The sequence below is a fragment of the Macrotis lagotis genome, chromosome 8 (genome assembly GCF_037893015.1).
Source record: "Macrotis lagotis isolate mMagLag1 chromosome 8, bilby.v1.9.chrom.fasta, whole genome shotgun sequence".
NCBI lineage: Eukaryota > Metazoa > Chordata > Mammalia > Peramelemorphia > Peramelidae > Macrotis > Macrotis lagotis.
Genome location: NC_133665.1, coordinates 143,144,879 through 143,158,181, shown reverse-complemented (window position 1 = coordinate 143,158,181; position 13,303 = coordinate 143,144,879). Strand labels below are relative to the sequence as shown.

The 13,303-nt window shown below is 38.6% G+C and overlaps 1 protein-coding gene across 1 annotated transcript in view; it reads left to right on the top strand.

Moving 5' to 3' along the window:
- Positions 1-12,991, top strand: part of TATDN2 (TatD DNase domain containing 2) — a 31,127-nt gene extending 18,136 nt beyond the window's left edge. Inside the window, exons 6-8 of the mRNA XM_074199043.1 lie at positions 4,812-4,939; positions 10,179-10,362; positions 10,876-12,991. Of these exons, the coding sequence (XP_074055144.1) occupies positions 4,812-4,939; positions 10,179-10,362; positions 10,876-11,016 (453 nt within the window). The 3' untranslated portion in view covers positions 11,017-12,991. The remainder of the gene's footprint in view (positions 1-4,811; positions 4,940-10,178; positions 10,363-10,875) is intronic.
- The last annotated feature ends 312 nt before the right edge of the window (positions 12,992-13,303 follow it).

The following is a 13,303-nucleotide window of genomic DNA, read 5'->3' as shown; positions in this document are numbered from 1 at the left end:
AAATCTGGTTTTTCCACTCTGAGACTAGGTGGTGCTGCATTGAAGAGTGCACAACATTTGGAGTTAGGAGGACTTGAGTTCAAATCCTGCCTCTGTGACTCTGGACAAGTCATTGAACCTCAGTATCCTGAACTGTAAAATGGGGGCAGTAATTGTACTTACCTTCCAGGGATTTTGTTAGGATCAAATGAGATATTTGTAAAGCACTTTGCGTAGCGCTTGCCAAAGAGTAAGGGCTGTAGAAATTCTGGCTTTAGTTATTTATTTGTTAATTATGCTACACTGCTTCTCAAATTGTACATAGAGAGAAACTGAAGCTCAAAGCAATGAGATGATTTGCTTGAGATAACAGAGTTAATGACAAAGCTGACTCCTCAGTTCAGTGTTTTTTTCCCTATATCCCATACTGCCCTTGTTCTTTTTTTAAAAAAAAAATTTTAATTGATATTTTCTGTTTTCTTACGATACATGGTATCCAGGTATCATTACCCCTTCCAGAGAACCATCTTCTATATCAAATAGTATTTTTAAAAGAGGAGAAAAATCAGCATAAACAAGTCTGAAAACACTTACAATGTGTGTAGGGGACTCTCCCACCTCCATGAAGAGAGAGGTTGAGGGAATCTCCCCATTATCTTCATTGAAATCCTGCTTGATCTTTATAGTTTGTTACATTCACTTTTGATTTTTTAGTGTGTGGTTGTTCTTGCCATTTTTGTTGTTGTAATCACTGTATATTATTGATTTCTTACCTCATATTACTTCACGCTATATCAGTTCATAGAGATCTTCTGCTTCTCTGAGTTTATCACATTCATCATTTCTAATTGCACAATATCCCATTGTATTCATGTGCCACAGTTTGTTTAGCTATTCACCAATTAGTGGGTATCTACTTTATTTCCAATTCTTTGCTACTAAAAAAAGTGCTGCTATAAATATTTAGAATTATATGGAAACTTTCTTCTTATTGATTAATTACTTGGGGTCTAAATTCAGTGGTATGGTTCAGAGGGACTAGACAGTTTATTCACTTTATTTGTATAATTCCAACAAAATTGCTGTATCATTTCACAGCAATGATAGAATTAGCATGCCTGTCATTCCATAACCCCTCCAACAATGACTTGCAATTTTTTTTATTTTATTTTTTAGGTTTTTGCAAGGCAAATGGGGTTAAGTGGCTTGCCCAAGGCCACACAACTAGGTAATTATTAAGTGTCTGAGACCGGATTTGAACCCAGGTACTCCTGACTCCAAGGCCGGTGCTTTATCCACTATGCCACCTAGCTGCCCCAACTTGCCATTTTTTTTGTCATTTTGTGGGGTATGAAGTGAAACCCTTGGGTGGTTTTGATTTGCATTTCTTGTTTTGGTGGCTGGAGCATTGTTTCATGTGTTTGCATGTTTCATAGTTTGCAGTTCTTCTCTTGAGAACTATTTGCTCATTTCTTCCAATACTTATCTATTGAGGAATGGCTACATTCCTTGTTCTTTAAAAAAAATTGATATATTATGTTCTTATATTCACTGCATTCTGCATCTGCTGCTGGGCTTGGTTTCAACTTTGAGGAACAAGATGCCCCTCTTATGTTGAGCTCATTACTTCTAATCTCAACAGGATCATATTGCTAACTCTAGCCTTGACTGACACCTCCTCCTTCAGGGTCTTCTCCTCTGATTGAAGACCTGAGGAAAGAGGACCAGACTCCTCCCAATATGTTCATTTACAGAAGGCAGAAATTGGAGGGGTTTTTTTTTTTTTTTTTTTTTTTTAGCTTATTCCTCTTTGCATCTGTTGCCCTATCTGGTTTTATCTCCAGAATAAGATGCCACTTGAGTACCTCCTGGTCTGTCCACTCCTTTTCTTCCTTTGTGTGTGTTGTCTGGGAGTCTTTTGAGGGCAGAACCATCTCTCTTTTTATTAATTATATTTCCAGTACTAACACAGTGCCTGGTACAAGTATGCACTTAATAAATATCTATTGGATTAAATTGCTTTTCATTTTCAGATATATCCTTTCCTTACTCAGAGAGTTAACTTCTTTTTTGATTAAATTTCTTTTCAATCCTCAAGCATTTTTGCTTTCCCCATATCCTTATACCCCCCAGAAAAAAAAAAAAGATAAAACAAAACCCTTGTAACAGGTAAACATAGTCAAACAAAACAAATTCTTTTATTGGCCTTGTCCAAAATGTGTATCTCATTCAGTATCTTTAGTCTATCACCTTTCTTTAAGGAGGGGACTAGAATTCCTCACCTTCATTCCCCTGGAACCATGATTTGTTTAGAGTTTTTGTGTCTTTCAAAATTGTTCATTTTCTACAGTTTTGATGTTTTAGTATAAGTTATTTTTTCTAGTTCTACTCACTTTTTGGTTTGTATCTGTCCATACACTTCTTTCTAGGTTTTTCTAAAACTATCTTCATTTCTTTATAATAAAGCATTCCATTACATCATATGTCATAATTTGTTCAACCATTTTCTCAGTTTTTGGTTACCCTCTTTTTTTTCTAGGTTTTTTTTTTATAGTTCTTTGCCATTACAAAAAGAGCTGCCCTCAATGTTTTTGTACATATAGAACTTTTTCTTCTCTTTGATCTCCTTGGGATCCAGGTTTAATAGTAGTATGGTTCTTGTCAAAAGGTATGTATTTTGGGGGCATATTTCCAAATAGCTTTCCAGGAAGACTGATCCAATTCCCTTTTCCACCGACCAGTGTGCCCATTTTCCTTCAATCCCTCCAACATTTTTTATTTTTTCTTTTTGTTCACTTTACCTTCAAATGATTGTGAGATGGAAACTTAGAGTTGCTTTAATTTGCATTTTACCAGTTATTAGTGATTTGGAACATTTTCTCACATGGCTATAAATAACTTGCATTTTTTCTCCCTTGAAAATTGCCTCTTTTTATCTTAATGTTTTCTGACTGTTTATGAATGCTCATTCTTACAAATTTGAATCAATTTCTTGAAAATGAAACATTTATCAGAGAAACTTGCTGCAAAGATTTCTTTTCTCCAGTTAGCTGTTTCCTTTATAATCCTAGTTGCTTTGAATTTGTTTGTATGAATGTGCTTTAATTTAATGTAATAAAAGTTTCCCATTTTTTTCTTCTGTGATCCTCTCTTTTCCTTGTTTGGTTATGAGCTCTTTCCCTAATTACAAATCTGTGAAATTTAGACCTGTTCATTTGTTTATGATATGACACTTTATATTTAAATCATCATCCATCAAGGTGTTGTTTTATATCTAATTTCTCTCAGACTGCTGTAATTGCCCTGGAATTTTTTGTCAAATTATGAATCCTTAATCTTGTAGATAGGATCTTTAAGTATGTATATTATAGGGCAGCTAGGTGGCACAGTGGATAGCTCACTGGTCCTGAAGTCAAGAAGACCTGAGTTCAATTCAAGAAGACCTGAGTTCAAATCTAGCCTCAGACACTTAATAAAAATAATAATTGCCTAGCTGTGTGACTTTGGGCAAGTCACTTAACCCCATTGCTTTAAATAAATAATTTTTTTAAAAAAAGTATGTATATTATTCTACTAATCAATCCTTTTTATTTTTAAACCAATACCAACTTGTTCTAATGATTATTGCTTTATGAGTTCTTAGTTTGAGATCTGATATTGATAGGACCCATTCCTGCCTTTTTTTCTTTCATTATTCCTTCAAAATTCTTGAGTTTTTGTTCTTTCAGATGGATTTTGTTATCTTTTACCCATTCTTTGATTATTCATTTTCTATCAGATTACATATCTTCAGAAACTTATTTTCAAGGTCAGTCCTGAAACTCATACCTCCTTAGCATTCCTACCCCTTAGGACCCTTCTCTTCCTCTTGGAGGGGAAGGTAGGAATTGGTAGAAGCTGTTCATCTCAGAGCTTCTCCCAAATCATCTTTAAAAAAAAATAAGAAAGGGGTGAGGGAGGCAGTTCCACAAAGTCAGCCAAGTAATCAGAGGTCTGACTGTGAAACATTCTGCACTCAGAGATTTTCTTTTTGCTACTACTAAGCTTGGTTAGTCTAACGACAGAACGTGTGGTTTAATTTTTGTGTGTGATTCATTGCCCTTGTTCTAGTCATCTCATTCATTGTTCCCTGGTTATGTTTATTTCTACTTCATATTTTTCTTTGATTTCCTTATATGTACATTGATAGACCACACATTTTGTTTAGCCATTCCCCAGTCAGTGAAGTGTTTTTATTCTTAATTTTAGTATACTTTTAAGCTTCTGAGTCTCATCTTTATTATTTGTTTTTTTTAAGGTTTTTTTTTTTTTTGCAAGGCAAATGGGGTTAAGTGGCTTGCCCAAGGCCACACAGCTAGGTAATTAAGTGTCTGAGACCGGATTTGAACCCAGGTACTCCTGACTCTAGGGCTGGTGCTTTATCCACTGTGCCACCTAGCCGCCCCTATTTTTTATTTTAAAAAATTTTTAATAAATACTTAATTTTTTCAACTACATACAATGGTAGTTTTTAACCAATCTTTTTTTGAAAAGTTTTGAGTTTTATAATTTTTCTCCCTCCCTCCCCCTTGCCCCTGACAGAAAACAATCTGATAATGAGCCTCATCTTTAAAGGTAGGTCTTGTAGAGTTTAAATACTAACTAAAGCTTTGATTCCAGTAATTAAAATGTGTGTTTGTGTTTATGTATTGTATTAATTTTTTTTGATGGGATGGACTAAAATTTGATATTGTATTGAAAAGGGGTAGCTAATCTGTTGTTAGAAATTTTATTTGTGTTTCATGGATCACTTGTTCCAAAATAACTTCTCTATCCTGCTTTTTATCTTTCAGGTATTTGAAAAGCAATTGCAATTGGCTGTGGCTATGAAGAAACCCTTGGTGATACACTGTCGAGAAGCAGATGAAGATTTACTCTCAATCATGAAGAAATTTGTACCTACTGACTATAAAATCCATAGGTAATGGCATATTAGGAACCCTGAAATTGCAATACAGCTCACAAGGTAGCAGACCAGAAGTTAGGGAACTTCAGATCAAGGTTCCCTTGGGAACATTTGGAATTTTCAAATGTTTTAGTACTTGGGACAAGGCTGGGGAGGCATGCTGCAGAAAGGTTCACTCTTTTTTAAAAAAAAATTATTTATTCTTATTTTGTACAAATGATGTTTCTTGATACATTACTAAAATATTCTTGTTTAAGAGTAAACATAATACCCCCTCTCCCAAAAAAGATATAGGCCCGCATGAGCGATAAAGTAAAGAGAAAAAAAAATAATAATAGTAGGGGCATCCAGGTGGTGTAGTGGACTGAGCACTGGCCCTGGAGCCAGGAGCACCTGGGTCCAAATCCGGCCTCAGACACCCAACAATCACCCAGCTTTGTAGCCCCCCCAGGCAAGCCATCCAGCTCCATTTATCCTGCAACCCCCCAAAATAATAATAATAATAATAATAATAATAATAATAATAATAATAATAATGTGTTTCAGTCTGTGTTCCAACACCTCCAGCTCTGTCGTGGGTGGATCATATTCTTTCTGATAATTCCATCAGTAAAGCTACTTGTGTATTTTTCCACCATTGCCTTTGCTGATCGCAACTCCCTCCATTCGTACTTCCCCCCATATTTTCTCTCTCCTTTCACTCTGACTCTGCTGTAGGGTCGCTGAGTGGCACAGCAGACAGATCTCTGGTCCTGGGGCCAAGAGGCCCCGAGCCCACATACCACCCTTTAGGCCCAGCAATCACCTGGCCCTATGGTCCCGGACAGGCCATCCAATCCCAGGCCCTTGCAAGAAGTAAAAAAGAAAATGTTATATCTGACCAGTCTCCCCCCATGGTCCATCCTCTCTCTCCTCCATCACTCACATCCCCCCCTTCCCCCTGCCCCCCCTTATTCCGGATGTCTATACCCCATTGAGTATATATGCTGTTTCCTCTCCAAGCCACCTCTGATGAGAGCGAAGGTTCCCTCATTCCTCCTTGCCTTCCCCCCTTTCCATATCATTGCAATAGCTCATTTAATAAAAAAATAAATCTTATTATATGAAATATCTTAGCCTATTCCACCTCTCTTTTTTCTTTCTCCCATTACATTTCCCTCAGAAAGGTTCATTCTTGAATGTCACATTTCTGTTAATTCTTAGCCTGAAACACTTGAGCACGTTCAAATAATGTAATTTAGTTTTCTGTCAACCATTTCTTCTGTTTTTTTGAGTTGGAAAGTTCATTTCCCTTTTTCAAAAAATCCATTTTAAGTAAGATTCAAGTCCATAGTTCTCTTTCTAGGAGGAACAAAATCAGTGAAAGCAGGGAGGAAAAACACCACCATGTTCAGTTTTGGCAAGTTACTATTAAGAGAAAGTGAAGGGTGGTTAGGTGGCACAATGGATAGAGCACTGGCCTTGGAATCAGGAGGACCTGGGTTCAAATCCGACCTCAGACACTTAATAATTACCTAGCCCTGTGGCCTTGGGCAAGCCACTTAACCCCCTTTGCCTTGCAAAAACCTAAAAAAAAAAACCAAACCAAACCAAAAAAAAAAAGAGAGAGAGAGAAAGTGAGAAAGTACCCTCCAGGTTTGAGCATAGTTGTCTTTTCTTCCAGTTCACTCCCCTTTGTGCAGAGTAAAAAGTGCTTAGGACTTTTTGGCCACAGATAATCCTGGAAGTGGTTTTTGTGTGTTTTTTTTCCTAGAGAAAGGCACAGTAACCTCTTAATTCATTTGGAGTGGTTTTAACTCTTTCTATTGAAAAGACTTACTTTGCTAACAGCAAGAAGTAGACCTAGTGAAAAGAAAACTAGCTAGAGGCTCAGATTTGTTTTAGTCATTGCCTGATTGGATCAGAAAGGGGGGAAAATAGGTTAATGAACTGATGACACCAAACCCCATATATTTCCTTTCTCCTTCAAGGAACAACTAGCCTCTGGGGGTGGGGGGTGTTCTCTCAGAGACAGATCCTATTTAAAAGCTTTAACCACAATGAATTTTTTTATCTCTTTTTAAGATTTTATTTATTTTGTTTTACAAATTTCCCCCTAATCTTACTCCCCCCCACCCCCCTGAAGACAATTTGCCAGGCTTTACATTGTTTCCATGGTATACATTGATTCAGATTGAATGTGATGAGAGAGAAATCATATCCTTAAGGAAGAAACATAAAGTATAAGAGATAGCAAGATCAGACAATAAGATATGAATTTTTTTTCTAAATTAAAGGTAATGGGGGCAGCTAGGTGGTACAGTGGATAGAGCACTGGCCTTGGAGTCAGGAGTACCTGAGTTCAAATCTGGCCTCAGACACTTAATAATTGCCTAGCTGTGTGGCCTTGGGCAAGCCACTTAACCCCATTGCCTTGCAAAAACAAAAAATAAATAGATAGATAGATAAATTAAAGGCAATAGTCCTTGATCTTTGTTCAAACTCCACAGTTCTTTCTCTGGATACAGATGGTATTCTCCTTTGGAGACAGCCCAAAATTGTCCCTGATTGTTGCAGTGATGGAATGAGCAAGTCCATCAAGGTTGATCATCACCCCCATGTTGCTGTTAAGGTGTACTATGTTTCTCTGGTTCTCCTTTTGCTCAGCATCAGTTCATGCATATCCTCCAGGCTTCCCTGAATTCCCATCACTCCTGTTTTTTTTTTGTTATTAAGGTAAATTATTTTTTCTATAATTTATTATTGCTATTATTACAATAATTTTGTTATAAGAATAAACATAACCCCCCCCAAGAAGATGAGAAACCTCAAGAATAGTGAGAGAGAGAAAAAAACACATATTTCAGTCTGTGTTATTAAGTTCCTCATAGTTAGTCCTTCTCATCCACCCCCTCTATGGTTCATCAGAGTCCTGTACTTGGAGATCAAACTTTCTGTTCAGCTCTGGTTGTTTCAATAGGAAAGTTTGAAAGTCCTCTGTTTCATTGAAAGTCCATCTTTTCTTCTGAAAGAGGTTGTTCATTTTTGCTGGGTAGTTGATTCTTGGTTGTAAACCAAGATCTTTTGCCTTCTGGAATATCATATTCCAATCCCTATGAGCCCTTAATGTAGATGCTGCCAGATCCTGTGTAATTCTGAATGTGGAACCTCAGTAGTTGAATTGTCTGTTTCTGGCAGCTTTTAGAATGTTCTCTTTCATTTGGGAGCTTTGGAATTTGGCTATAATATTCCTGGAAGTTTTTCTTTTGGGATCTCTTTCAGGAGGTGACTGGTGAATTCCCTCAATTTCTATTTTACCCTCTGCTTCTAGGATCTCAGGGCAATTTTGCTGTATTATTTCTTGAAAAATGAAATCTAGGCTCTTTTCCTGATCATGGCTTTAAGGATAGCCCAGTAATTTTTAAAATTATTTCTTCTGGATCTATTTTTGAGGTCGGGTTTTTTTTTTTTTTTTTTTTTTTTTTAGGTTTTTGCAAGGCAGATGGGGTTAAGTGGCTTGCCCAAGGCCACACAGCTAGGTAATTATTAAGTGTCTAAGACTGGATTTGAACCCAGGTATTCCTGACTCCAGGGCTGGTGCTTTATCCACTGCACCACCTAGCTGCCCCTCGGTTGTTTTTTCCATTGAGATATTTCACATTTTCTTCTAATTTTTGGCTTTTTTTTTTTTGGAAGTTTTATTTCTTCCCAATTTCTTGCAAAGTTATCAGATTCCTTTAGTTCCATTCTGCATTTGAGGGAGTTATTTTCTTCAGAGAGCTTTTTTGTCTACTTTTCCAGCTGGCCAATTCTATTTTTTGTTTTGTTTTGTTTTTTTTAGGTTTTTTTTGCAAGGCAAATGGGGTTAAGTGGCTTGCCCAAGGCCACACAGCTAGGTAATTATTAAGTGTCTGAGACCGGATTTTTACCCAGGTACTCCAAGGCCAGTGCTTTATCCACTGTGCCACCTAGCCACCCCCAATTCTATTTTTTTAAGGCATTCTTCTCCTCATTTGCCTTTTGTTTTGCTTTTTCCATTTAAGCCTAAACTGGTTTTTAACATATTATTTTCTTTAAGTATTTTTTTGTATTTCTCTCACCAAGCTGTTGATTTGGTTTTTCGTGATTTTTCTGCATCGCTCTCATTTCTCCTCCCGATTTTTCCTCCACCTCCCTTAACTGCTTTTCAAAGCCTTTTTTTGAGCTCATCCATAGTTTGAGCACATTTTCTATTTCTCTTGGAGGTTTTGATCTGAGTATGTGTTTTGATCTTCCATGGGACTAAAGTAATTCTCTATGGTCAGATTTTTCTTTTTCTGTTGTTTACTCATTTCCTCAGCCCAAGACTAATTTACTGCACTTCTAAGGCTTTGGGTTTTGGTTTTTTTTGGGGGGGGGGGCACCCCACTGGGACCTTTATTCCTCCAAGGTCTTATGCTCTCTTCCCTGTGCTTTAATATGTAGATGACCACCTCACTTCCCTCTGCCCTGGAGCTGTAAGGAGGGGTCCTGCTTGGCTATCTTAAGTATGGAAGCTCAAAATGCAACCTGAATTTGAGTATAGGCAAACAGCAGAATCCTACTCTGAGGGAAAGCAGAGAGATTTCTGCAGTCTTCCCTGACCCCCTTACTGTCCGTGGGCTTTGCTCTAGGGGTGCAGTCTGCTTTTTCCAGATTCTCACTGCATTTGCGGCAGGTGCTGCCTCACTCTACAGTCATTCTGGTGTAGCAGAATTGTCTCCTTGCCCCTTCAAGCTGTTCTGGGGCTGTGCTGCAACCAGAGCTTTTTCTGACTCCCGTTCCTGGTGAAACATACCTTTCCTATGGAACTTTTGAGTTATCTTGGACTGGGAAAATGTATCACTCAGTCTTTCTGCCCCTCTGAATGTTGGCTAGTCATAATTTGTTGGCTTTTGGACTTTTGGGGGGAAGGAGTTCCCAGGAAATGCTGCCTTCATACCACCATCTTGGTTCCACCCCCACAATGAATTTCTAAGCAGGACCAGTGGATATAATTAGGAAATAATTAAGGACTTAATTAAGGATTAGAGAAGAATTAAGAAAGGTAGACAGGAAAGGAAGAGGTATGTATGGATATGAAGCAGCCTACAAGAGGATCACTAATAACTGATGTGGGTGTCCTTGGAATCCCCTCCATCATTGGCCCTTCCCTGCTCTGATTTACTGGTTGTACAACCAGAATTCCTTCAGAACATTGTTACAGAGTGTTCAGGTGAGAAGATTGACCAACATTTTTTTTTTCTTTCTCCCAAAGGCACTGCTTTACTGGCAGCTATTCCATCATTGAACCCCTGTTGAAACACTTTCCCAATCTCTCTGTGGGATTCACAGCCCTTGTGACCTATTCTTCTGCCTGGGAAGCCAGGGAAGCATTGAAACAGATACCTTTGGAGAGGATCATTGTGGAAACTGATGCTCCCTATTTCCTCCCTCGTCAGGTAAAGCTATTTATATGGGACATGGGATGGGGGATGATGGAATCTGATTTAGGGTCTTTGATTAAAAAGTTGTGGTTGGGGGAGGTGTGGTTGGAATGGGGTTATGCCCCACAAGGGTAACAGAGATAAAGCCCAAGTGAGCTCTCAGGACCCCACTCTGGGACCTTGCAGATCTCTCCTTTTTGTTGCTCTGCAGAACCAAAAGGCCTAGGGGGAGGAGAAGATGAAGGGCAACCACTCTCTTCCCTTCCACCCGCCTCCTGCTGCAGGCAGTGCAAAGTCCTACCCTGTAAAGGGTAGTCCAAGGAAACATGGGACCCTGCCTCTCACCCAGAGCCCCACATGACCTAGGACTCTCCCTGCACCTGCAGGTAAAGGGTTCTCTAAAGGGCAATCCCAAAGAGATCCTTGTTGGGGAAGGGGTGTGGGTGGCAGTATGGGTGGGTGGGAATTTTAGGTTACTTGAACGATTCAGAAAACAAATGGTTGTTCTAAACCCTTGGTGTCTTCCAGGTCCCCAAGAGCCTTTGCCAGTATGCCCACCCAGGTCTGGCCCTCCACACGATTCGAGAGATTGCTAAGGTCAAAGGTGAGCCACTCTCTCAGACCTTGGCCACCTTGCGACAGAATACCAGCCGTCTCTACAGCCTTTGAGGGAAGGCGGGGATGTTAGGGTTTTCACAAATCTTCAACAAACTATTTTCTAAAATTTTGACTGCATTTTTTTTTCTGGTACAGAGAATATAAACATAGGATTTACCCTTTAAGCCAGATTTTCCTTGAGGCAAACTTTGGTGGCTTACAACCTTCTTCCTCTTACCCTGAACCTTTCAAGGAGACCTCATCACAGGGGCTACACTGGAATAGCGTGTTCTAGGACTCTGAAAGGGGTCTCCAGGGACCCTGGTGTGGTCTTGGAAAGGGGCGGGGGAGTTTTTCTTAGAAGCCTCTTCACCAACACTGCCCTTCTACTTTGGGGAGGGGAGGGTGAAGTTGGGGCACTTGAGGGGTCAGAGAAGGTTGCTCAACTGAATCTCCACAAATTCTAGTCTGTGGTTAAGCAGTTTAAAGGTTTTCAATAAAGCCATCTTCTTAAACAGGCATGTATGGGTAACATCTCTACTTTTTAAAACTCACCTCAATAGGAACATCTTTCTATAGGAAATTAACTGTATGCTACTCTTTAGAGACTTGTGTTCTCATACAACCATATTGAAATGTCATTGAGATTGTCTTCCAATAAGATACCACTTTTGATCTCATTTGTCTTTGAGTTGCTGTACTTGATTCTTTCTCTTTGACTCAATTAACTATGAAAGGGAAAGGTGCACAGATGGCTAGTAGTGATTGTTTTGACTGGTAAATAACCTGGAAGACACCATGGAAGCTTTGCATGGGAGGAGGGCATTCCCTGACCCATAAGAAACCCAAGGGTGAGTTTTGGGTAAATTAAAGATGACTGAGCTCATTTCTCCATAGTGCCTGTCTCTTTTTAATCACTTTGGATTGCCTTGGCCTCCAATTCCTTTTTCTTGGACCATTGGATTAATACTGTGGACCAAATGCAGCTTCCATTTCTATCTGTAGCAACTCAAGCTAAGTGGTAAATAACTTCAGTAAATAACACTTGGAGCGTTCTTCCCGTATGAAACAAACGGACCTGCTTTATTTGCATGGAGGACACATTGAAGCTCATTTTCTCTACCTAAACCCTTTCCTTGTGTTGATATCTCTTCCATCTCAGTGTTAGACTGTGAGCCTGCTGGGCCAGTGATGGTGTAATTTTGTCTTCTGTACTGTGTCTGGCCCCATTGTTTGTTGTTCATTTAAAGTTTATTTATAATTGGCTGAAGTTGTATGATGTTCTCTATAAATTTAAAAGAAAACCCTTTTTCACTGAACAGATGGGCCGGCCTAAGTATTCTGTTTCTTTAAAGAAAGTTCATCCTTAATTACAAATATCTAACTTTAACTTAATTTCTAATGTCTCAGAATATAGGTGTTCTGGTGAACTAAAAATGTTGGGTTTTTTAGTCATCTTACCTGATATTTCCCTATCCTGTGTTGTGATGTTTCAGTTGAGTGCATTCACCACTATCAGAAGACCTGGGTTCCTGTTGCCAGGTCTGCCAGCTTGCTGTACCATTCATTAACTGCTCTGTGGCTCATTTTTCCCATGTGGGAAATTAGAGGCATCCTGATCCTCCTGCACAGGATTTGGGAGCAAGCTGACTCAGTTTAAAGTGCTTTTATTGTCACCCAAGTGAACTGTTAATCTTCACCAGATGTGAACTCAGTGTTTCATCCTCTACTTAGCACTGTGAATGAATTGCTGCCTAGACCTGAAATGAAATGAAAAATTCCTGGTTGAGAGGATTAAAACAATGAAATGAATGGAAGTTGGCAATCCATGCCTTCCCCCTCCCCTTTTAGGAAAGGTGCTACATAAACTTCAGAATTATTATTTTACAAATCCTGTTGAGAGTGTAAATCAGTTTTTTGAGGTTGAAGATAATTAGCATTATTTTTCAACCCTGCTTTTGGACAGGCACTTTTCTGTGCTGTGCCACCAGAAGATCCACCAAGTTTCCTGGTTCACTCTTTCAGAAAATAAAATAATCCTTAGCTATCTTCCTTGTTTTCTATTTCTCTTTTGACTGTTCTGTACATGATATAAGTGATACATATATAAACTGAGGATGAAGTGGATACATTTTGTATGATTTAAAGCTGGAAAGAATCTTTTAGAGGAGGAATTCTTACTATCTGAGTACTCTGGTGAAATTTATATATAGTCGTCTTATCCTTGCATAAAGAAATATACATCGAATTAAAAAGGAAACCAATTATTGAAATAGCAACCAAAAATGTTCATTTATTTATTTTACAATTTTTTTTAAAGTTCAAAGACCCTAGGTTAAGAGCCTCTGCTTTAGCAAAT